Source organism: Aulonocara sp. 'chitande type north' Nkhata Bay, linkage group LG7, assembly GCF_057382095.1.
Source record: "Aulonocara sp. 'chitande type north' Nkhata Bay isolate Kocher_YH1m ecotype deep benthic linkage group LG7, A_spYH_male_GT1.1, whole genome shotgun sequence".
NCBI classification, from domain to species: Eukaryota; Metazoa; Chordata; class Actinopteri; order Cichliformes; family Cichlidae; genus Aulonocara; species Aulonocara sp. 'chitande type north' Nkhata Bay.
The window spans coordinates 37,575,033-37,601,219 of NC_141350.1; the positions used below are offsets into that span (position 1 = coordinate 37,575,033).

At 37.9% G+C, this 26,187-nt stretch overlaps 1 protein-coding gene across 1 annotated transcript in view; it reads left to right on the forward strand.

Annotated features, from left to right (window-relative positions):
- Positions 1 to 1,112: 1,112 nt before the first annotated feature.
- Positions 1,113 to 26,187, forward strand: part of LOC147325657 (leucine-rich repeat transmembrane neuronal protein 4) — a 106,210-nt gene continuing 81,135 nt past the window's right edge. Inside the window, exons 1-2 of the mRNA XM_086300266.1 lie at positions 1,113 to 1,873; positions 8,981 to 10,542. Coding sequence (XP_086156392.1) covers positions 1,870 to 1,873; positions 8,981 to 10,542 — 1,566 coding nt within the window. The 5' untranslated portion in view covers positions 1,113 to 1,869. The remainder of the gene's footprint in view (positions 1,874 to 8,980; positions 10,543 to 26,187) is intronic.

Here is a 26,187-nt window from a genome sequence, read left to right on the forward strand (position 1 = left end):
ATTGTAGTGAAAATATTAGTATTTAGTATTTAGCAACTTGGTCACAAATGCTAAATGTTTTCTATGGTCAAGCAATTCCTGTAGGCTGTAGGTGCAATGTATAGGTGGCCAAGAACGTTTGTCAAAATCTTGATATTAAAAATGTATGGTATTTTTAAAAATGTAAAATCTCCCCAAAAATATGTTAGTGCGCCATGGGTTAATATGTGGAAATTTATATGAAAACATGTTATTCATTCAAGTAAAAATGAATCTATAATGCAGTGTGCAAAAGAAAATTAGGGTCAGAATACTTACTAAAGCAGTTGATGTCAGTATAAGAATGGAGCTATGTCTGAAGAAAGGGCAACCATAAATTAGTAACCCAGAGCAGATGCAATGGACATTAAAAATTCAGCTGGTCATTTCTTTCTTAAACACACAAAGGCTTTAAAAGGCCACCGGGGTCATGCAGAGGGAGAAGATGTGAGTTAAATACCACTGCATTTTCAATGCAAATTATTGAAAATGCAGTGGTATTTAAGAATTCTGGTATTTTGGGGTGACACGTTTTCTGTAACATATTAAGCAAAAATAAAACAATAATAATATTAATAATTTTGCATGTAAACTGAGATAAAGGAGTTTAGTCCTGAAAGTTCTGGAAAGGGGTCAGTCAGCCACAAAATAACAATTTTTAAATTCAGCACCATGGACAGCATCATTCAGCAGTTTGCATAGATCCTCTGTATGGGAATGTATTAGAGCTGCCTTTGCAACGTGCCCATTCTCTCATAGTTATGCACATATGTATAGGATACTTGTGTTTCTTAGCTTCGTATCACAAACTTAATAAGCACCCTAGAAATAATCTCAAGCATAATTCAAACAACTAAAGCAAAGTGCTAACCAACAACCATTTCTGAATAGTCCAAAACTCACATACATGAAACACGAATACTAAAGTTCATTCCATTTAGTTATTATCTAGCAGTGCAAACTATAGTGTAAACTGGCTTTCATAAGTAATAATAGTAAAAAAAAAATCATACCACCAAAGCATGATCGTGACGACATTGGACGAGCTCCTGAATCGTTCTCTCACCAGAAGAGGGCATTCCGATTCTGCCTGACAAAGTTGCTTTGACATGTAGACGTGATTAACAACAGCGTCATGCTGCATTTCAAACCGAGCAACAACGAGAATCAAAGGTTTACAAAAAGGTGGATATTTGAAGATTTGACTATCTGGTGATACCCGCTGACAGCGTTTACAACGACTTGGGGATATCCTCGCCTTACTTTCCTGCGCGCTATGCGCGGATCGTACTGAGCATCTCTGAGAACAGAGACGCAGAGGTTTATTAGGAATCTGGGGGCTGGCTGAGTCTACTGGAACATTATACTCATTTTTTTTGCACACCGTCACTATAATTGTGAAGTTTTTTTGTTTGTTTTTTTTACCTGGATATTCGCAAAATCTGCATGTGTAAGACTGACATGACTTACTCGGATGTGGCTTCGCTATTATCTGCACCTAATGCAGTATTCTTTCTGGCTGTTACTTGAAAAAGAGAGAGTGATCCTTTGCAGCGAAGGGATGGATAAGGAATTCTGAACCCGGATTTTTATCCCTTTATTTCGGAGTTGGAAGTAAATGACATTCGCCCCGGCTGATTTGCACGGTTAGAGATGCAGAACTAAACCGGATAGTGCACCCAGGTCCGGGAGAGTAAAGGGCAGGTGCGCTTTGGAATCGGCGGCTGCGCGGAGAGACAGGGCTAGTGGATTAGAACGATACCTGACTGTGGAGAGCGCGTCATGCGGACTCGGATGTCGCGCACTAGAAGCCGTTAAAACCTGTAGGCTGGAGCTAACAGATAAGCGGATATGGGTAAGTTTGTTTATGCCTCAATCCTTTCGATAGCGTAAGTTAATGTGAAATACACTCATTTTTCTCCTTCCTCTTAATACAGACCACAATTATCTTCTTCTTTTATTCCGGAATAAACCTGCTCTGAATCTGATGTTTAAAAACGCATGCCTTTTCGAATGCAGCGTGTTAACATCCAATAAGCGTTATGGTGCCGTTCATTAAGTGGTTCGTGAAGCTTGTGGAATGTGGTTGAAACCCGTGCTGTTGCCTGTTAGTCGCAGAGCTGCAGTGTGCTTTTCCTCCATTTCCTGACGGTGTGGCTTATTACAGACTAATAATAGTTAATTCGTATTTTTCAACACTGTACGATAACAGATTCGGTGCAGTAATCAGAACAAAGTAATTAAACATGTTTGCCCAAGTGATGACTGTCCATTGTTTTCCTTACTAGTTAGAGTGGCTGGCTCATTGACATGGACCGGAATGCTAATCACGCTAAATGTTGGAAGACAGTCAACTTTATAAAGCGTGGTCCTGCATAATCATTTTTGTCTGATCTGTATGCATGGAGCCCATTGTCCAGTCGCAGTCACTGTTCCCCAAAACTCTTCTAATCAGAGTCCATCCGGTCTTGCTGACTTTTCCTTGCAAACCATTCAGATAACCAGTATTGTGAACCTGCCATGAAGAGGGAATCTCCAAATTGGGCATATGGCTGTATGTCTATGTATCAGTAGCCTACTATGTATTTGAGTGTGTGTGTGTGTGTGTGTGTGTGTGTGTGTGTGTGTGTGTGAGAGAGAGAGAGAGAGAGAGAGAGAGAGAGAGAGAGAGAGAGTTGTCTCCCCCTCTTCACTAAGGCACAGTCATATATGTTTCTGCATCTTGTTCTCACTTCTGATTAGAATTTACCATTTTCCCTGTTCTTTTTCCCCTTACGCCTGCGCACAGTTACAAGCTCATAAACCATACCCACCACCCACTCTTTCCTATTCCATTTGTCCATTTCTTGGAATTTAACAGTTAGATTTTTGCATTCTTTTCCACCCCACTACAATTCCTCAAATGCCATTAGTGCATTTCCTCCGTCTGATGTTATTATCGGAAGCAGGCAAAGTCCATATTCTTAACTAACATACAGATGAAAAAGATTACTGGTGAGGCTGTTCCATTAATTGTGAGACCACATGATATATCAACCCACAGTAGGGTACTGCACCACATCGATATATTCTACAAGAGCACACAAAGGCTGCAGGAGCTCAGAGGCATTGTGCATTAGATGTACTGATGTACTAATTGAATAAATCTGTTTTATTTCCTTTTTTGTTAATTTAATAATGAATTTCAGAAATTCAGAAATTCTTGTACAAAGTGTCAACCACATAGCATGCTTTTGCCCACTATTATTTGATGATTGCATGGCGCTGTAGTCTCACTCATCCACCAGTCTAGCTGACTGGGATGCTCTTCATTAACAGCATGCAATGTACTTATGTTTCATGGACCATCTCATTAGAGATCTACTTTTGGAAAGGGAACAGTGGGGTAGGGACAGCTAAAAGCCACCGCTTGAGATGGAATTGCATGGGTTTAAGATAGGTTAAGGAGCTCTAGATAACCTTTTGCATATGGTTATCTAGAGTTCCATTAACAAAAAGAAAAAAAAAGAAAAAAAGACAGCTGTCCTTATAAACAAGAAATACAATTGTTTAGCTGTTAGTTTGTGTAATATTTTAGTCTATGATTTCAAGTTCCAAGTAGTAATCTACTGTAGCAACAGATGCCATTTGTTGGACCTATGCACTTCAGGTGAACCAGGTAAACAGAGAGGCTAAACAGGCCCTTGAGGGCAGCAGTTCTTTAAAAAGGAAAAAGGAAAAAATTCAATGCCAGAATGGACTTTTGATCTGACATCTAGTATCAATATCAATACCTGTTTATGGTAGGCATTGGTTGACTACAGCTTGAGATAGTTCTTGTGCTTAGAACTGTAGACAATTGTCACACAAAGTCAGCCATGATTGTTTTGTTTCACAAGCCAAATTTGAAACAGAAATGAAAAGAAAGTTACAGACCCCATGTGGTTCAGTCTGATTGTTTATGAAGATGGCACTTAAAACAGCTGCTGCACATCGTTTCAACTGGAAAAGAGAGAAAAAAATGTTTTGATGTGAGAATGGAAGTCTACAGAGCTAAGTTCTCCAAGGTACATCAAACAGAGAACAAAGAACTATTATAGATGATATTAAGGAAGCTAAATTAGTGCAAAAAGGTATATTTTCTACTGCTGGATTAGGTTAATAGTAACAAATAACAAGCATGTTAAGGAACCTTACTGGAGTAATGGGTTGAAAATATGATGTGTGGAGCTTGGTTTTTTTGGGTTTTTTTTTTTTCCTTCTTTGGTTGTCAATTAAGCTATACAAGCTATGTTAAGATGACATAAAAGATGATAGAAAGCACAGTGTTATATGAGGCTAGAGGCAAATTTGTATTGAACTTAATACAGAAATTGTATTACTAGTTTTTGCTGCCCTCAAAATATCACTGCAACCACAAAAATTTTGGTTACATGCCGTTACTTGCAGCAATCTGTTGTGTTGTTACAGTAACCATAATGAAAAGCACTTTAGGGAGTTCGGAGAGGAATTTGATATGGCCAGAGACTTATTCCACTGCACTGCAGTGAGTAGAGTGCACTGATTACTTATTCTCTGACTACCTTCATGGAAATATTGCCACCAAGGGAAATCAGGAATCAGACAAGGGGCAAAAACAAAACATTGTTTCTCTCTCTCTCTTTCTCCTTCTCTCTCTCTCTCTTTTGGTCTATTTGTCTCAGTATATACGCATATCTATGTGTGCTTGTTTGCACACGGTATTCTTGACGATACTCCCCCCAGTGCTTTTCTACTTGGTTTCTAACAAACACAAGGCAGGCTTACAAGGACACAATGTTTTCCAACAACTGTTAAAATGAGTCCAACTTGGCAGGCCTTGCTATCATCTCAAAGATAATTGGAGACTAATAGGATGGCTTAGGCTGATTTGGGGACGTCCTTCCTTATGTTTTAGGCTACTCCCCAGTCTCTGTGCACAGTCAAAACTTAGTCTGGTTGCAGTTTTGTCAATGACAGGCAGCAAATAGCAATGAACCACTTGTGTGCACTCAAAGTGCACCAGTTAGTGAGTCCATTTGCCAAGTTATTAAGCTACATTTGGTTTTATTTTAGGTCAGCAGTAAAGTGCACTTACTCTCTCTATGTGTTAGGGTTGAGAGGCAGAAATAGCTATCTTCTCGTGCTGAGGACAGCAGGGCTGTCTGCTACATAAGTAAGCATTACACACATGCCTTTGGACAAACTTTAACTGCGACATATCCATCTCCATTAGATTTTGAGATAAAACTGCCCAGAGTGATGGAGAAAAATGACAAGCGCAGATCTATATATTATAAAGAACAATAAACTCTGTCCAAGAACAATGTTCATCATAAATGGTGACTCTCAACACAAGCAAGAAAAAAAAAGAAAAGAAAACATGGCTAGGAAGTGAAAATGGAAATCAAGCAGGGAAGTGAGAAGAGCTGAGAGGATGATTTTGACCACATACATAAAATGGATGGCACATTATAAATACATTCTTATGGTGCTGAGGGTTCAAGGGCATGTGAAACCAGCATATTTTAAACACAATGGAATATAAAGGAGAAATTGTTCATCTTGATGCAGCAGAAGAACAGTAATATTGAGGGGAACATCAGGTTAGATGTAAAAGAAACACCAATCCTTTGAGTGACACCTGAACGGGTGACTTGTGCTCCTTTGTGAATATGATTAGATGAGTAGTGGGGAAGGAGATGACTTACAGAGGCATTAGAGCATAGAGCTCTCATTAAACCACATACAGTGTCAGTAAGGGGAAAAGGGTGTTGTGTGAGGCAGCTTTAGTCTTTAAGAGATGACTCTTCTAATAAAGTAAACATATTATGCACACGAGAGAGGAAAACAGTGGGGGTTGCTTCTTTATGCTTAAATGCAAAATTTAGAAAACATAGATTCAATAACCTCCGAGTCTAAAGTGTTGTCTATTAAAATACCTTTGAATGCACATGAAACATCACACATGAGTATTCTTGTACATCAGTACTTGTCTATTTACTTTACCAGTCTTTTTTTCTGTTTGCCTCTGAGGCATGACAGTAATGACAAGTGAAAGTTGCATTCACAAATGTTGAAGCGAAAACCAAATCGTCTGCATTTAGAAATACTGCATATTGTGATCATCGTCTTTCTCTCTCTGCAATATTTATGTTTAAATATCACAATAGTAAGATCCAAGATGAAGAAACATGATTGATGTATGTGCTAGTATAATCAATAGCCAGCACAAATTATCTGCAGTGTTCTATGGTTCCCTCCATCTGTAAGAAATGATGAAAGATTCTTCTGAAAACAAACAATAAGTGTGTCTCTATCCATCACACTCTTAGACACAGACAAATACACATACCATACCCATATGGGATTGGCAGATGCTTGGCAAAGAGCAAAATAGCTATGTTAGATACCATATGCTACATGATGCCTCTCAGCCACTTTATGTCAGGCACTCATTTATGACAAATCCAGTTATGATTACAAAAAAAACCCCTACAAAATTTAAATCACCAACACACCAAAGCTATCCCCAAAGTCTTCCATGTTTTAACATATCTCTGCCATATAGACATATTCTACATTTTAAAACCATGGACAACTTCCGTTTTGACATAATAACCTCTTTCATTGTGATAATTGTTATCAAGTCCACACTTGATGATCTTGCCTTGAGTAACACAAAGAAGTGAATTCCCTCATACTACCTCCCCAAAGAGAAAATCAATGTATCTTAACAACAGATCATTATTGGCTCTGTAAAGGGGAATGTTTGTACTGGAAAGAACTCGGTCACATCACAGAACAAGGAGTGATATCACAGGGACTTAATCCTTTTTTTCACTTTTGAACTAGTTTTTAAAACAAAAAATGTAACCCCAAAACCAAGAATTCTGTGCATTCACAACACCCGACTCTTTAAAAACTAACAATTCTATGCATCATTCACATGCGGGCCATGACATTCTCCACCCATACATTTGGATTTCAGGTGGTTGTTTTCTACACCCGAGGTGAGCTGTGTGTTCCCATGGAGTTTATTCAGATTTTTATATTTGGACCTGTGGAAAGCAGAAGTGATGATTCACACAAAATCTGTACTGCACTGTTTGGTTAAAAATGAAATGTCTGGAGTTTAAATTGAAATGCCTCCAGGATTGCATACACAACCATAAGCTCTTGAATGTTAATTTGTTCTTTGCGGGCTCCCTTTCATGACTTATCTGTTCCTGCATTTAGTACAATGAGTGCTTATAGGACAATGGAATATAAATGCAGATAAAGATATGATTGTGTAAAGTTTCTTCTCTCAACATTGATTTTCAGTGGGTATTCACTGTAAACTTGCAGAGGCAATGACATCAAAACTAACTGATGTCAACTTTGCTATATAAGTAAATAACATTTCTTTATATCACTTATTGATGATGGAATCCCTAACAAAAGTAGATTTTAAGGCAGTGCATTCTTAAATTATTCTTTGGTTGAAAGGTTACATTTTTTCCTTTTCTCTTCTCTATGTGTTTTTCAGATTTTAATCTCATAGTAAAAGCTAAGATAATAATCCTGAAAATAGATTGCTATTCCCTTATAGCTCATAAATTATGGTGCTTTGTTAGGAAGGTGCTGCTGTTCTAAAACCAGCATATTGCAAAGATATGCATCCTCTATTCAGTTGTCTAGGAACACGATGATGCAAGGTGGGGGTCCATTAAAATAATTGTTGATTTGAGATTGTGTACCACGGTGATATTGTTGTATCATAAAATCCAGATTTGCACATCCACATTCAGCCCTGAATCTCCTATTGTACCACACCCAAAAGGTGTATTCTACTGGATTATAATTTGCTGATTGGAAAGGCCATTGAAATCCATTTAACTCACTGTCAGCCATTGAAGTGAAATGACTTTTGGTCATGACATGGTCCACACTATTAAGCTGCAAGTAGTCAGTAGATGATAGAAAATTGCAGCCATAAACGAATGTACACGGTCAGCAACAATACACAGGCAAGCTGTGGCATTTACGTGATAAATAACTGGTAGTAATGGGCCCAAAATGTGCTACGAAAATATTTCCTACATCATTGGAGAAGGTTAAAGGGTTGAGTCGAATATCCACTAATCCAAAAGTCAGTGGTCGGGTTCCTCCAGTCTGCATATTGTAATGTCCGTAGGCAAAATTCGTAAACCCCAAACTTGCACATTTTTTATCAGCTATGCACATATTTGGTAGGAAAATTACAATGCATATCAAGTAATCAAGTGTTGCCGATTAGTAGCATGTGGCAGCAATTTACCCTCTTGAAATCTATGGAAGCAGTAAGAGCGTACTTTTCCCCACTGCATGTAGTCTGCACAGCATTTAGGCTTTTAAAGAAATAACATTTAGTGTAATTGTTCATCTGAGGTTGTTTTTGCATAATTGTAAATCAGATGAGTGACTAAGAAAATGGATCCTTCATCCTTAACAGCACTTATGCTTTGTCCTGACTTTCTTGTTTGGTGAAGTTGGTTTTAAGCTTTTCAAATATGTTTGCTGTACTGTGAGGGACTTTTCCTTCAGATGCATCCACAACAATTCCTGTGTTTATTATGGAGGTCAAAAAGTTCAGTTTTTGTATTAGTATACTGACTTCATAAGTAAAAATAGTCATCCAAATGTATAAGTGCAGGTACAGCACTCGATGTTTACCTGAGGACACTTCATCAGAAGTTGCTGCTAAAACTGCTAAGATTGTGGCCCCTGTTTGTGGGTAAAAAGCCTTGTCTGGGTGTGAATAAATCCATTTTCTGTTCACTCATACAAAAAAAAATGTATTTGTTTATAAAATTAATTAAAAAATATGGCTTAAATGTTTTTGAATTTGTATTAAATCTTTTCTTTATAACCCCCCCCCCCCCTTCTTTTTTTCTTTTTTCTTTTCCATTTTGTTTTATCCCTCTCCCTTCCCTCACTATAGGCTCTGCTCTGCGGCGCCGCTGGCTAGTGGTCCAACTCCTGATGCAGGTGTGGCTGGCAGCAAATCCATCTCTAAGTGAGCGCCAGTGCCCCAAGAGTTGTCGCTGTGATGGAAAAATTGTTTACTGTGAGTCAAGCGCCTTTCGTGATGTCCCCAAGAACCTCTCAGGAGGCTGTGAGGGCCTTTCTTTACGATACAACAGCCTCGCCAGTCTTCGTGCAGGCCAGTTTGTAGGACTCAACCACCTCATCTGGCTCTATTTGGACCATAATTACATTGCATCTGTGGATGCAATGGCCTTCCAGGGGGTCCGCAGACTTAAAGAACTGATCCTGAGTTCCAATAAGATCACATCACTCCACAACACCACATTCCACCCTGTCCCTAATTTGCGTAATTTGGACCTTTCGTATAATAAACTGCAAGCCTTGCAACCTGGACAATTCCAGGGCCTACGGAAGCTTCTCAGCCTTCACGTACGCTCAAACTCTCTTAAAATTATTCCAATGCGTCTGTTCCAAGATTGCAGAAATCTCGAGTTCCTAGATTTGGGCTACAACCGTCTGCGCAGTATCACTCGAAATGCATTTTCTGGCCTGGTCAAACTCACTGAGCTGCATCTGGAGCATAACCAGTTCTCAAAGATCAATTTTTCTCACTTTCCTCGCCTCTACAATCTGCGGGCTCTTTACCTGCAGTGGAATCGGATTCGCTCTATGAACCAGGGCCTGACCTGGACCTGGGTCTCCATCCAGAAACTGGATCTGTCGGGGAATGAGCTGACAGAAGTAGATGCTGCAGTTTACCAATGCTTACCCAATCTGCAAACACTCAACTTGGATTCCAACAAGCTGACCAATGTTTCCCAGGAGGTAGTTGATGCCTGGATCTCTTTGACTATGATTAGCTTAGCTGGGAATGTATGGGATTGTGGTCCTGCCATCTGCCCATTGGTGGCCTGGTTGAGAAACTTTAGAGGGGCAAAGGAAACCACCATGATTTGCGCCTCCCCGAAGAAAGCCCAGGGTGAAAAAGTGATGGATGCAGTTGAAGCTTTTGGTGTTTGTAAATCAAACCAAGCAACACCACTTACAGTGAGTATTCCTCCAAACCCATCTAGTGTCCCTGCCCAAACTGAGCATCGCCCAGCTATCCTTGCTTCACCCACTGATTCTGGAAAGAGAGGTGAGGGATCTCTTAGGGGTCCTACATCTTCAGCAGTTACTCCACCTGTAGCACTACCCCCAGAGCAAGACTTGGAGCCTGTGTCTTTCCACAAGATTGTGGCTGGAAGTGTTGCCCTTTTTCTTTCTGTTGCGATGATCCTGTTAGTAATATATGTATCATGGAAGCGCTATCCTAGCAGTGTCAAGCAACTGCAGGAGCATTCGGCAGCAGCTCGCAAACGTCGCAAGAAAACTAGAGAGACGGAGCGCACACTGAGCTCTCCCCTGCAGGAGTACTATGTGGACTACAAGCCCACCAATTCTGAGGCCATGGATGTGCTTGTCAATGGGACCGGACCCTGCACCTATACCATTTCAGGCTCTCGAGAATGCGAGGTATGACCCACACCACCGCCACTACTCCTAAAATAAAACTCGGTCCACAATGATGCGACCAGAGGTAATTATTTGCATTGCTTTAATAAAAATTAGTCTTGTACTTGATTACTTAACCTTACCCAGTAGGTTTGGTAAATACTGTATTCCCTTGGAATATTACTGAATGAAAAGAGATGGCTTCAGCATCACTGTGTGTATAAGAAGATATCGCTTGCTTTCACATGGTTGTTTGTGTATTTGCTTAAGCCATAATCTCTGCTGAGGTGCAAATGTTTGTTTTGCCACAGAATGGTACAGAAATACAGATAAATGAGACTGATTACATACCCTGTTCCTCGTAATCTTGAGATTAAGCTACGCTGTTTGTGGTTAGACATTTGTACGTATTTAGATAGTTGTTTGCTTGCATATCACAGACTTTCTGCTTTGTGTGTTTGCTCTACCATTATTCGGTTTTTGATGAGAAGCATTGTGAATAGAGAATAGCTGAATGGTGGGAAGATTCACTTATGGACACCGGGTGTGAATGCTAATAGAGACTCTTGTCACTGAAGAGAGCTTTCCTTGAGTTGGTGACTTCACATTTTTGTATGACTTGAGAAGTTGGTAGAAAATACTTAATCTTATTGTCCCCAAAGAGAACTTCTGTTTTCCACCTTCCTTTCTTATTGAGTTGTTGTTGAAGTTACTCACTTGTTTACTCCCTTGCTTAATTGATTAGTCATGCATAAACCATATGCATACTTCACACTTCAGTTAACACAGGCAATGAAAAAAAAATGACACATGCAAACACACACACAAACACACACACACAAAAAAACCAGCCTTTGATAGTTCCAACAGGAGTGAGAATCCTTTGAATTTTCTTTTACACAGGCAAGTGAATTTCTTAAAAACAGTATTTACAGACTATAATAGTATGGGAAGGCTGGTCGTCTCCTTTTGCTTGTAGCTTCAACACTCTTGAGTACCTAACACATGGTATCATTCTTGGTTAAACTTTTTTTTATTTCTCTTCAGAAGCAAAGCTTCCTTTGAAATATGCAGTATTTTTAAAGACTGTTTAACCAGGGCATTTTTAACATATGGTTAAGGATGGGTGTCAGGGTGATCTTGTGCAGGAGATAGCTTAATTCTTTACGCTGTGACATTATTAGCCCTTTTTTTCTTTTTCTTGGCACTTCCATTGAAATATATTTTTACTCAGTGGGTTGCAGGTTGTGTCTGATTTAATAACTCTATACAGAGTTTTCAACTTTGAGTAAATGGACTTGAACATCCACATTCTTTTCATTTATTTTACTGATTATCTGGCTTCCCTGGATGCAGGTCACTTGGTAACATGTAATTCTTGCAAGTAGTTCTCGGTGGTTTGATTACAAGAAGAGCAGCTGCCATGTTGTTGCTGTCCCTGACCTCCCCTTGACACATTTCATTCTATAATCCTGATTTATATTGACTTTGAATCTGATTATTTTTTAATTTATTATATCTTATTACATTTATTTATTTGAATTGCATTATTTTACGGTTTCAACCCAAACTGAAATACTCAGTTTAAAGAGTTAACATTTATTATAGAGTTGTTTTGGATCTCATGTAGTTTGGTTTTATTGTTGCTGCTTTGTGTAATTTAAATAGTAGTTACTTAAAAAAATATTAACTATATGTCAAAATTGTTCAATAAAAATTGATTTAGAACATGAAGATAAATATCTCATTCAAGCTGGGTATGTGAAGAGGTAGCATATGTAACAGTATAGACTCCTTGTTGTGATCATTTCCAGTGTTTACTGGTGCATTTATTTAATTATATTCCATTCAAACCTTAGTCAGTGCCTATTGCTGCGGCATTCTAGACTCTCCTAATTAACTTGCCACACCTATAGGGAATAGTTACTGTCAAATTATACCATTTTGGCCTCAGGCTTTCAGCTTTTTTAGCTGCAGCTATATTCCTTAAAATATTTTGAACTGTTTGTTTAAACAATTTTAAGCTATACTTAAAATGCCTTCCCTTCAGCCTTATCTATTTGGGCTATCTTAGAACATTGTTAAGTGGAGACAGAAACTATCAGTCAGCCATCCACAAAGTCCTAAGTTCATCTCAGAATGTGCTCCAATCTTGTTTCTACATTTCGTTGCCTTTGCATAGACATAAATCACTTGTCAGAACACAGCAGCACAGCTGCACTCTGCCCACCTTGCAGCCTCAATTCCTCTTTTCTGGCTTGAGGATATAGCAATTCATGTCTGTTCATCCTTCCTGTGTGGGGGCATTCCTTATTCCTCCTGTTTTATTCTTAACATTTCTTTGTTATATAGTTGATTCTATTCCATCACTATATAGTAACCAAGGACCTCTTCACATGATTGTCCTTTATCATTTTCCAGGTCCACTTGACACAAATTGGAGCTTAGGAGCTTTTTTAGTGAATTGCCTGAAGATGGTGCAACAGCAATTTTCCAACATACTTTGAGCACCTCCATTCTAGCTGCACTCTGAGAATGTATATAAAAATGGATAATGTCTTAACATAAAAAAATCAATATGAAAGTGCCTTAAAGTGCTAATAAGAGGTTCGATATCATATTACTCTATTAGAGTTCCATGCTATCATTCTATGTACTTCTCACTTGATTGATCATTTAAGTAAAAATTCCCAGATGAGTATGGTATTCATTAACGCAGTGTGTTTATTTTGTAAAACAGAATAGAGGATGAAGCACAGTATGGTTTAGGGCACAGGTGTCGAACTCCATGCAAGCTTTTTTTCAGTGCTGTGGTATTTGCCCGCAAACAATACCTTTCAGCTAGCTAAAACAGAATATTATGCTATCACCGAGCAACATGGCTAATGCCTTTCACACAGCTTTGTCTCAACTCCAAAGAGCCACAGAAGTAAAAGCTCATAATAATAATTGAAACAATCTTTGAAAAAATGACTTACCAAGCATGGCAAACAACTCAAATATGTAGAGCAAAATGTTCTGAAACGGCTTCACTTCAGCTTCGATTGGAGCCGTGCTGGGGGCGGAGTCTGTGAATTTACTCTGTTGGTGTCATAGCCCCTGTAGGAGTTCAGAGTTAAGAGGTCAAGAGTTAATGTTTCCATTGTAACACCTCCAGATTTGACAGAGAAACACTCATTTTTAACACTCGATTTTAACTACTATCATTTTACACCTCAGAGTTACATTAAAAGAATGTGACTCTGCTTAGAGTAAAATTAACTCTACTTTTGCAAGAAGACTATTAACACCAAAACATTTAACACTTTTGAATTTGCTGTGTAGGGTGATATCTAAAACCTGCAGGACACCGGCCCTCGAGGCCTGGAGTTCGACACCCCTGGTTTAGGGCGTGATTGCGAAGTCACTACTGTTTGAGTATAGTATTATATAGTATCATGCATTGTATTCCAGGGTTCTCCATCAGATTCACTGGTAGCTTATCATATTTAGTAGTCATCATGAGTATGGCATCTCCAAACCAATAGGTTTACAGACCATACGTGATGGATTACGTCCATGGCAGCACTAACCTTGGCAGTGGCTCACTCTTCTTTTAGTGTCTAACATGATTGCCTTTTAACTTCGATCAAGATCTGGCCAGTTTTTTCTGCATTGCTGACCCATCGAAAATCACAAATAAACAACATATATGTACATTTTTTGCACGGTACACAAAGTTGTTCTTAGATACAGATTTTGATTATACCACCAGCACACCTCATGCGTTACCTTTCTTAGCAATTTCTGAAACTAATTCCTGCTAGCAGGAGTGCTACATGCCCTTTTGACTCACCCTCCTCATCCCTTCTTCTGATACTTCTAGTGACCTTTTCCAAACTACAGTCACCCACTTACTATAATGTCACCCTGGCTGATTGTCACTGCATTACTATTCTGTTTTGCCCAGACATATTTGACAATTAAAAAAAATACAAATTAAAAAAATTATATGATATCTACTTCTTTACTTTATCTACTATGATATTTACTTCTTTTGAAAATATTTAAAATCTATTTATTAATAATTATTATCAGTTGTTTTAAACAATCGGTTAAGTAAAAGAAAATTAATAATCTGACATCCATTTAGTCATTAAGAACACATAATTCATAATTCATACAACAACTGTGATAAAGTACAAAAAAATCCAACCAAACAACCAAACAACCAAACAAAAAAAATATAGTCCAGACCTGAGGAATAGTGAAGCACAAACATATCCATCATTCAATCATTTTTTAGCTGCTTTTCAATTTAGGGTTACAGGGGGCTGGAGCCTATACCAGCTGTCATTGGCCTAAACTTGGAGTACACCCTGGACAAGTCCTCAGCCTCTTACAGGGCAACTATCTAACATCTGTAGCCAATTATATAGGATTAACTGAGAGTTAAATCAATAGTAGACACATGTTAATTATATGCACTGGATTCTCGAACTTTATAATAATCACTGTAATATGGTTATAATATTTTTATAGCTGGTTTCCTGTGGAATATTTGAGTCTTAAAGAGCATACTAAAAAGCTGCAAAATTAAATGTCTTTTTTCTTTAGAATATGTCAACATTTCAGAGGTTAAAGTCCTAATAGATCCTGCACTGAAATGGAAGAAGTACCTTCCCTGTTTTCTTTCCCTCTCTTGTCAGTCCGAGGTCATGGTGTCAGATTGTTAATTGCTCAGAAAAAAATCAACACAAACACTGGGAGGCTAGCCAAGGGCAAGTGAGCTATCTGTGATTCAGTGGGGAGGCTGAACTTCTCAATGCTAGTGTCTTCAGTCTACAATTAGCCATGTGGGAGACTTCAAACATGCACTGCGCGTGAGAGAACATCTCTCTCATCCACTAATCCTGTCTGTTTCACACTCTGGTTCCATGCTGCTGCTTTCTCCGCTGCTGTTTGATCCATGCTTAATGAGGGTGTTAGATCACCAATACAGCAATTACATTACCTGGAAAAGAGGCAAGCCACTTTTCTTTTCCTCACAATTTTTACAAAGCAACCCAAGTGCATCATTAATGCTAAGCTTCCTGATACATTGCCTTTGTTATCTTTTCTTCTTTTTGTGAAACTCATCAAAAAATCTTTTACAATTTGGATCTGATGTATTGCTCTGTGCCCTCTTGCACGGCAATTATTATTATTTTCCTCCTACTGGTCTGTTCACTTTCAAAGCCATTTATCATAGCAGAGCTCATTTGTTTTACAGTAGTCTCTTGCATGTTTTACCAGCTCCTCTGCTATTGACGCCACCATCCCCCACACCATCACCTCACTCCGCTGTGGTTGAAAAATGGCCTGCTTTATAAAGTCCAGCCAATTTACTTAGAAGAGAACAAGTAATATCACATCCCAAAATTACCAATGTTTATTTTCAGTTACATCAATTTAAAAAATTGTTTCTAAAGTTTGTAACTATTATCCAATACATGCACATACTGTTTCTTAGCCCAAAACATGCAATGTCGATAACTATTCATATTAAAGAAACAGTTCAGTTGCTACAGAAATGCAGCAATTAACATAATATTATAAATTGTATTTATAATATTGTAAAACGCTTTGAAAACACTTTTTCTCCCTTTTTCCATATTTACCCGTTTGAACCATTTCATGCTGTAGTTTCTAAGACCTCTACATTAACAAGATCAATCAATCATTAGCTTGACTCTATACAGTTAAACTCCTATCTACTAACCATCACACTGGTATGTATTATAGTATGACATAACCTTACAGCCAATTTGATCACTTTGCTATAGGGTATATTTCTTCTCAATCAGATTCTGGTGATTTCTGTGGCTTTGCATAGCATATTAAACATAATGATATTAGTAGCTGATTTTGTCCATCAGGCCTAATGAGTATTTTTAGATTCTTCTGTGTGTTTCGTAAACATAGGGCAAGCTGTTTCACTATTATCAGAGTACGTGAATCTTCATTCAGCACTCAGATACAGTATAGGACTGAAAGAAGTGAGATATTGTAGTTACACTTATTTTGGGATTTCACTATACAAACAACTTGTAAAAAACAAAAAACAAGCAAAAAAAAAAAAGTATCTAAAATTCAAATCAATAGTATCATTTTCAGTTAGGTTGAACTGCCCCAAAACCCCAAACCACTTTGCCTGTTAGCAATTCAATTCAATTTTTTTTTCTGTTTTTTTTTTTTGTAAATCAGTTAGGGTCAGGTAATATGAAAATGAAGATGACTCATCCATGGATCTGCATGTAAGTAGACCACTAAGTACCAGCAGTGGAACATCTGTTCAGGCTCAAAATGCTTTAAAATGAAGAAATAAAAAGCATCCAAGCCAACTCTGTGATAGGCATATTTAATTACTTTCTTTTCTTTTCTTTTCTTTTCTTTTCTTTTCTTTTCTTTTCTTTTCTTTTCTTTTCTTTTCTTTCCTTTTCTTCTTCAAAACACTGTACATTCAAACAAGCACTTCTGCAGAGGTTATGCAGGCTAGTTCGCTCTTGGTGGAAAAAGATGTCCTATTTAATGAATTGACAATAAGTCAAATATAATTAAGCCGTCATCGTAGCATAACGTTGCTGTCAGATGAAAATATTTTAGCTTTCCAAAGTCAGTTATATAGTTTGTGTTAATAGGTTTCTTGGGACCTGGTGTCAAGAATATTACTTGGAATTAAAACTGCATCTTTCAAGAAACAAAAGTCTCAATTCCATACTTCTTGAAAGAGTTGTTATATGCTATTACAGTTCATCCCAATTAACTAATTGCTATAATAAAAAGAGAGGGTAGAAACTTTATCTTTTTAGTGTGGTGTGGGTTGAGAGCATATTGCAGTAAGAGTATAAAAAAAATCACACAGGTCTGTGCATCCATTAAATGTCAGTGTCTTTCTGGGTATTTTTGTTGTACTTCTTAGTAAATATTTGTATTGTTGTGTAGTGCTTTTATACCTACCTATGAGCAATGCAATGAAACATAAGCTCATTAGTCAGTTTGAATGGATGTGGTAAGAATATTCATCCCAATAGTTTCAACCAGCAACCAAGGATGGGGTAAAGCTATTGTAACCAAACATCTTGTCTCTCCACTGCTTTCTCTAGTGATGACAGTATTAAAGTCCAGCAAGTTCAACAGGCAAAAAGAACAGGCAGGCTCTCTGAGTTGAAGTGGAGTAAGACAGGTGGGCAAGTGAACCTGGCAGAGAAGAACATTCAGCATGATGGAGCAATCGACAGGCAGACAGGAGAAGCAGTTAGAAAGCCAGAGAAATCAGGCAGTCATCCAGACCTGACAGCTAGATTGGCAGGCGCGTGTCCACAAAGACACACAGGCCTTTGTCCACCGACAGCTGTCCATCCTCTGATCAGTGATGGCTCTAAACTTTTCTTTCTTTTTTTGAAGATAATAAAGTAAGTCCAGTACAAGACCCAACCTAACCCCATGTGACCATGTCAAACTTTCAATGCACTTAGGAAAGTGGCCATGTTCTTATTATATTAAAGGGCACTTTGGAACAGAATTTGCATTGCAAAGTTGGATTTTTTTATATTTTTTGTTTAACTGAGATTGAAATGATTTTATGTTCTTTCTGACTATGCAGGCCTTCTCCCATAGTGTAGAGACATACATGGTTAACTGGCTATTCTAAAGTGACCATACATGGATGGATGGATGACCACGTGTGAATGTAAGCGTGAATGATTGTCTCTCTCTGTGTTGGCTCAGATTGACTTGAAACCTGTCCAGGATGTACCCTGCCTTTTGCCCTGAGGCAGCTGGGACAGACTCCAGCACCCCCACTCACAACCCTAAATTAGATAAGCAGTTTGGAAAAATTGGGTGCAATTAGAGAGACGTAGAGAGATGGTGTAAATAATGCTAAAGTGACTACAATTATTAGGACAATATTCTCACCAAAAGACTAACTAAACATTGTTTATATAGGATTCAAATGATTGCTTAATGATGATCACCCCCCCCCCCCCAAATAAATAAATGAATAAATAAATAAATCAAAATAAACAAACAAACAAATAAATACATAAAAAAATTGAACACTTGAACATTTAACTTTTTGTCATTTTTAAATTCAGTTCACTCAAATCATGTTACATGCATAATTTAAATCAAAGGGCATGTGCACATGTAAGTGCAATTCCATTTCTACCTGTTGCACCACACCATCAAAAATGTAACAAGGTAGCAAAAGCAATCAGACATCAAATTCCTGATGCTTCTGTGATGTACTGCTGCTTTTTTTATGCTGTACATTACATAAAAAAATGTACATGAAGGGGTGTGGGTGGCTGAAATATAGTGATGTGGAAATCTAATGAAATTTCTTCTCCCTTTCAAGTCTGATCCTTCTCCAGTATGTAGGTGGTTGAGAAGGCTGCCTGCATGTGTTGCATCCACTCATGTCGACATACAAAAGTAACCTTCATCTATGCTATTCTCTGAAGTTTCATTCTGTTGTGTCTCCTATTTCCTTTTAAAAACCTTTTCTCTGCTGTGTCAAGCACATATTATTTTTAGTTAATTACCTGTCTCTGTCATCCTCCAGCATCCCACACTGTGGTCTTACTGCTTAATCCTGAATCAAGTAGTCTTCTACTGCATGAAAATGTCCACCTCTCATGAGTGAGCACTTCTGTTCTTGAACAGCTTCACTTTTGTATTCTTACCCCAAATTTCTAAGCAGTAAAGAAAATCATGTAAACACAAAAAGAGTGTCATCCAGTACCAGTTTTAGCAATTTAGGAGCCCCAGATGAAATCAGGAGTTTTTATCCAAATTTTTCAATAGTGCACATGCTAATATGTATTTCTCTTTCCCAGTGTAGGCTACTGACTCCCACCTACTGATATGTAATTCTTTGCACTGCTTTGCCTCTTGTCTTTAATAGGGAGATTTAATAGGTCCCAATTCAAATCAAGGCATTTATGAAAAACAAATGACAACGAGAGAACATTGCTCCCATTACACAAAGTCCATCCAAAAGCTTCGTTACAGTACAGCATGGTCAACATATGAAATGTCATGTAGTTTGAGGTCATGTTCAGCAGTAAACAGCAGGACTGTAAAATATAATGGTCCCTCTTATCGATCACATTAGCACGGTAATAAAAGCACCTTATTGACAAAACCAACAATGAATATGTTAAAGATTGATTGTGCCATGAAGCTGCTAACGCTACTTAGGAACCATCGCCCCAGCCTGTATTCAAATATCAATTCAAATGTTATAATGATCACAGGTAAAGATGATGGTGATGTTGATGATGATGATGATGATTAGAAAAATCCACCTAGGCTATGTGTCTGTAGTAGATAATGGCATCCGCGAGACCACTTGGAAGAATTGAACATGATTTATCGAGGTAGAGAAATTAACATATTTAGGCTGGTGTTGGTGATGATGAAGACTGAGGCTTGTAATGATGTCAGTATTATAATTGACAGCGTGGGAAAGCGGTAGTCATGTAAACAACAGAAAAGCAGCTGAACACCCAGGAAAGCAAGCAGATGAGTGATTCTCTTCCTTATTGAACTTATGCATACTATATACAGTATATAAATCTAAATCCAACTATCTGTCTGATCAGCTTCTCGCTTGTGACATAATCAACTTTTAGCAGTGCTATTTTCGGAGGAGGGAACCATTACAAAAGTAGTTGTGTACTTGACCAATACTAATGAAATTTTACATTCCCACATTTTTTCTAGTGATGAAATACCTGCAAATTAGACAGTTAAGCAATTTTTTTTTTTTTTTGCTCACTCTTTTTAATCAAGGCAGGTGGAAGATTTTTTTTTCAATTTCCTCATAATAAGGGCCAGCACAGGGCAGTAATCAACATCAGGCTAACCAGATTTGCGTCAACAAATTGATGTTTTGGACCTATGACCGCTATAGCTGATGAAGGTAGAATAATCTGCAGAGTGCACATGAGTGTTTGACTAAGATTAAAGTAGTGAGTGTCAATCTGGTTATCCATTCAACCATGAATTAAATCAGCTGCAGAAAGGATAAAGGTACATACAGAGCAGTGCAGGGAATCATGACAAATACGAAGAAGGTACAATAACACACACTCCCAGGGTACTGAGGGCCGTACTCTATTTCTCAGACTTTTTTTTCTTTTCCAGTGGAACATTTTACACTGTCACCTAGATTTATCAAGTCAGCTGCAAAGAAAGGTGTGCTACTGAAAGGGCACAGAAAAGCAATGGAAATTCCAAGTCGAGCCAAAGACAGGACTAGACAAAAAGAGAGAAGAGAGAGAAATCGGTAGGTGGACTAGGAGTGATGTAGGATTTAAGGACATAGGAAAATTGATAGTTGGAAGGGGGAGCAGGGCACACACACACACTAACTCAGCTCTCTCTGACCTGAGAGGCACAGCGTGTTTGATTTAGTGCCAATCACAGTTTTTAATGTCTGTGCAGCGTATCATAATTTATTAGGATTATCATAAACTTGTGCTGGGAGAAGGAGTGGGGTACTTGTGCCTCCCTCTAAGAATGAATTACTTGCTGCAAGCTGGAGCGTCAATCAGGCCAGAAATGGCAAAACCAGCTTTTTTCCCTACTTTGTTTTACTCAAGCCTCTCCATGCAGCCCTTCAGAGACAAGACCCACAATAAATATTCATCCCATCATATTCCATCCTAGAAGGAGCCAAGGATGTGATGTGAAGGAAAGCTAAAGGCAGATTTTAATTACATTCTGGCTTGGAGAGGGTTTCTCTGTCATCAACATCAAGGAGTTTGGAATTTAGGGGTAACATCAAGAGATGTATTGCTGCGAACACACGTACACTGAGAGACACACACACACACACACACCCGTCACACCTATGATTTTCACATTGACTTTGGATAGTGAACTTTGTGCTTACTTTTAGCACTTTGTACATTAGTTCAATATCATGAGTAGCAGGTGTTAAATTAATTCAATGTGCCAAATAGGTGAATGGGAGAAGAAAAAAGATGGGCACAACATGCGAAAGTTCTCTTAGGACCAGTAGCCATGTAAAGACTTCTATCTATTTGTGAGTCTGCTTTTTGTCCACTTCAAATAGAGCATGTGAACTCAACGCATATCTCCAAAGGGGTGATAAAACAACACATAATCTATAATATACTGTATTATGCAGTATAGCTAAATCTCTTAAGAACAGAAGGAAATGTGTTTGTATGTGTGTTTATCTTGGGAGAAATTAATGAACCTTTGTATGTTCTGCATGCAACAAGAACATGTGCTAATTAAAAAAAAGAGGACACATGAAGCAGGAGCTCCATATCTCCTTGTGGAACTGGCCTTGTGAAGTTTAAGGCCAGTTCAAAGGAAGGGAATGTCATTGGTATTGGGTGGCACTAGGCTACAAAGGCTCACTATAATCTGTGTGCAAGAACATGCATCTGTGTGAAACATAGATTGGGAAATCCTGGGTTAACTATATATGTGCAAGCTTGGTCACATGAAAAAGTTCGCAACAACTGACTAGTAATACCTTAACAGAAATTAACAGAATTATCATATCACAACTCTATCTTAACACACGGGAGAATCTTATGGATTTTAATCAAGAATTTAATTGAATTAATCTTTAAGAAACTGTTTTAGTTTTTTATTCTCTGAGCTGCATCCAATTATTTAAAAATTAATTGTTCATATGACTGGTCATATGACTGGTCAGTTACTGGTCAAGATCATATGACTCTTCTTCCACAGAAAGAATGATCCCTATGAGTGCCACCTACTGCAGATATGTTATTAGATGATGATTAAAGGGTGATTAAAGAGAATCTCCAAAGATATTAAATCTCTAAAGAGTGTAAAAATATAAATACATATAAAATATACAAATAGTATTATTAGATATGTTATTCATACAACATTAATATTAATACAAATATTAAAAATGTGGTATAGTTGCAAATTACAGGACACATCCTTTTGGGCCCACTTCCACAAGCCAGTGGTCAGTGACCTCCTCGCAAACACAAATCACTTGGGAAAAATGTGCATTCACCAAATGGTTGCTAGAGATTGCTTGCAGTTACAAGGTGAAATTTATCACAAGCTCTTATACAGTCATACACAAAACACTTCCTTGCAGTTACTTTGGTCACTAACAGATTGCCAGTGTTGCCTACAGTTTGCATAGAGGATGGTGATGTTTATGCAAACACACACCAAATGCTCCCTGAACAGTAGTGAAAGTGTGAAAAGAGCAATAAAAACCACTATTTGCTGCAGTTGTGAGGCACGACTTTTATTTTGAAGGCAAATGCTATATATTTTCGATTTCTTCCATGTAAACTATAGTTGAATGTGGCAATCCCCTAGTGGCCAAAGCAATCACAAGGAGGAGGTTTTTGGTGCAGTACCCTCTTTCCAATTTCACCTAGCAACTTTCAACCTCCAGCAGCCACTTGCCAATCAGTCAGGGAGGACATTTTTTTTCTTAGCAACCTTTAGTCCCTAGGTGTGTGTGTCTGGGGGCTTAATTAAGATATGTTGTCTCGTCTGAAATTTAAGGTAACCAAATGTGGCTTCCAACACATTTTATGTAGATATGCAAGTAAAATTAATGAGAGATTATTTCTGTCCTTTTTTTATGTGCTTAGTGTAATGTACCACATATCCAGGGTATTTTTAAGCCCCATGGTGGTCTTTACTGACAGTGAAAACACACATTCCCTTGAATGAATGGGAAATCTGTGGAACAATACAAGGCCTTGCTTTTGGGAGTTGGTTTGGGGCCTGAGCTGGCATGAAGCTCGGTGGGAGTATGAGAGGGAGGCAGACTGGAAGCCTAATTAATCCAGCCTTCCTTAATTAGTCCCTCTCCCATCCATGACGCACTTACCAATCTTCTGATGCTTCCTTTCCTCCTTTGCTTTTCTTTTTTTCCTCATAAGCTGTCTATTCTTTTTGCAGCATCTACATTTCTCTGTCACTTTCTCCTGCTGTCTCTTGGTCTGTCTGTTTTACCATATTTTTAGGCTTCATCGAATGGCAGTATGTTCCGAGGTGATAAGCAAACACATGGTGCTGCAGAGTGCAGCTTAGGCAAAGCTATGGTTGTCTCTGCTGTTGCCTGTGTCACCACTAGAGGACCATACAAATTGACAGCTGTATGCAGCAGAGATTGCCTGCACACCTTTATGTACTGATGTACTGTATGTAGTACCTCACAATGCAGGTGGTCACTGGATGACTGGGACAATGGCCCAAACGATGCACCTCCTGCTTGCAGATCACAACCCTAATCTGCAAACACTGGCACAGAGAAGCACTGGATGCATCCCTCCAGCTTGGTTGGAAAATTGAATATGCCAGTAACTGTAACCAAAGAGGCTGACTTTAATGACGCTGGGCAACGAAAACCAGCCCACTCGCTCTGTGCCCAGAATAATGAGGCAGTTATTCCACTAGTGGCAATGACCATTCAAAATGACTGTGCTGTGAATACTGATCAAGACTAACTGTTGACATTCTCATGCACTATGCTGGTTTTATAATGAGCTGTATAATTATGTTATCTGTTTTTGTTTTTGTTTTTACCAACAAAACAAAATTCATACATTGATGTATCTAATTAACCTAAAACAACTTTAAACTATTTATTTTGGTCATTTTGATTTACCATATTCTTCATTAACAAAGCACCAGTAATCGATTAACTGGATTTTTTTGATTTGATAAAACTGGAAATGTTCCTGTTTTTAAGCAATTGACTAGAGTTTTTTTTTGTCTTATTCTTCTTCTTGGCTTTATTATTATTATTATTATTAGTTGTATTATTATTATTATTGGTGTTGTTGTTGTTGTTGTTGTTATTCTTAGTACAATTTCTCTTATCATTCATTTTTGCCTTCCAATTGTACACCACCTGTCCACATTTAAGAATTAAACACTGGAGACTATAGTTATTGAAGAATATACAACTGGCAAGAGGCAAATATTTTACACAGGAGTTTGTGGAAACTAAACGCAATCTTAAAACTGTGCTCAATATATTCAATTTAAAACAGGTTTAACAAATTATCATATCCATATCTATGCTACTATTGAGCTCTTTCTGCTGGATGAGTGGGAAAAAAAATCTGTTTGCTGAAATGATTAGAACCAGATATGGTATGCAGTAGCTATAAAGAGACATCAGTCCCTTCAACTGTCTCTCAGTTTTGCTTCACAACTTACTATACACTGTACTCTACTCCTAAAAGCAATTCAAGTTCAAGTTAATGAGGTTTTTGTTAATAGTGCACATGTGTCATAGTCAGTTCCGTTCCCACATTTCCATCAGGTTCAAAAGAAAACACATGAAAAAACGATTGATTTAAAGGTGAAAATTACCTGAAACAGAACTACCTCACTAACAGTGGACCATAAGGTGATACATATCTTAAGGGATTTTCATCAAATTCCCTTTTTTCACAAGTAAAGATGGACTATTTGTGTATCAAGGTCATCTTGCATCCCTGCGGCACTTCCACCACTTGCCAGTTTTTACTTTCTCACTCTCTCCATGTCTTTAATCGTTATTCCCCCAAACCATCCCTCTTTCTCGTCATTCTCAAAGGAGTATACACACAAATGTGCATTTATATCTATCTATCTATCTATCTATCTATCTATCTATCTATCTATCTATCTATCTATCTATCTATCTATCTATCTATCTATATATATATATGTATATATATATATATATATATATATATATATATATATATATATATACACATCAACTGAGAGGAAGACAGAATAGGGAAACGTCAAATTGCACTAATTTATTGCAACATGCAGTAGAATTTTCCCCAGACTTTTAAAAGGACATTCCAAAGCTTTTCTTTGGATGTTGGCTGTCTTTTTTCTGTTCTTTGTCAAAGTGAGCGCACACTTTTTAAAAAATATTGAGGTGCAGGCTCTAGGGAGGCCAATTGATGAGTGATGGCCATGGTATTGCATGGCAGGGCAAAATCCGATGGTTCTTTTCTACATTCAAAATTGAAATACACCCCCAAACCAACCCTTCACTGTGTTTTATAAATGGCTGTAGACCTGTAAACATCTCTCATGAACACCTTAAACTAACAAAGAACCAAATTTATTTTAAAAAAGTTTTGACAGGCATAAATATATTGCCAAATTATCTTTATCTGTTTTTGTAGAGATTATCTATCTATCTATCTATCTATCTATCTATCTATCTATCTATCTATCTATCTATCTATATATATATATATATATATATATATATATATATATATATATATATATATATATATATATATATATATAAAAACACCCAGCACGCCCCTGCGGGCGGTTTATCCTTCAAGCTCAGGTCCTCTACCAGAGGCCTGGGAGCTTGAGGGTCCTGCGCAGTATCTTAGCTGTTCCCAGGACTGCGCTCTTCTGGACAGAGATCTCCGATGTTGTTCCTGGGATCTGCTGGAGCCACTCGTCTAGCTTGGGAGTCACCGCACCTAGTGCTCCGATTACCACGGGGACCACCGTTACCGTCATATATATACATATATATATATATATATGCAGACTATGAAATGGTTGATGTAAAGATGTCTTTTGAATGTCTTTTGAATTCTAGATGCTAAAAGTCCC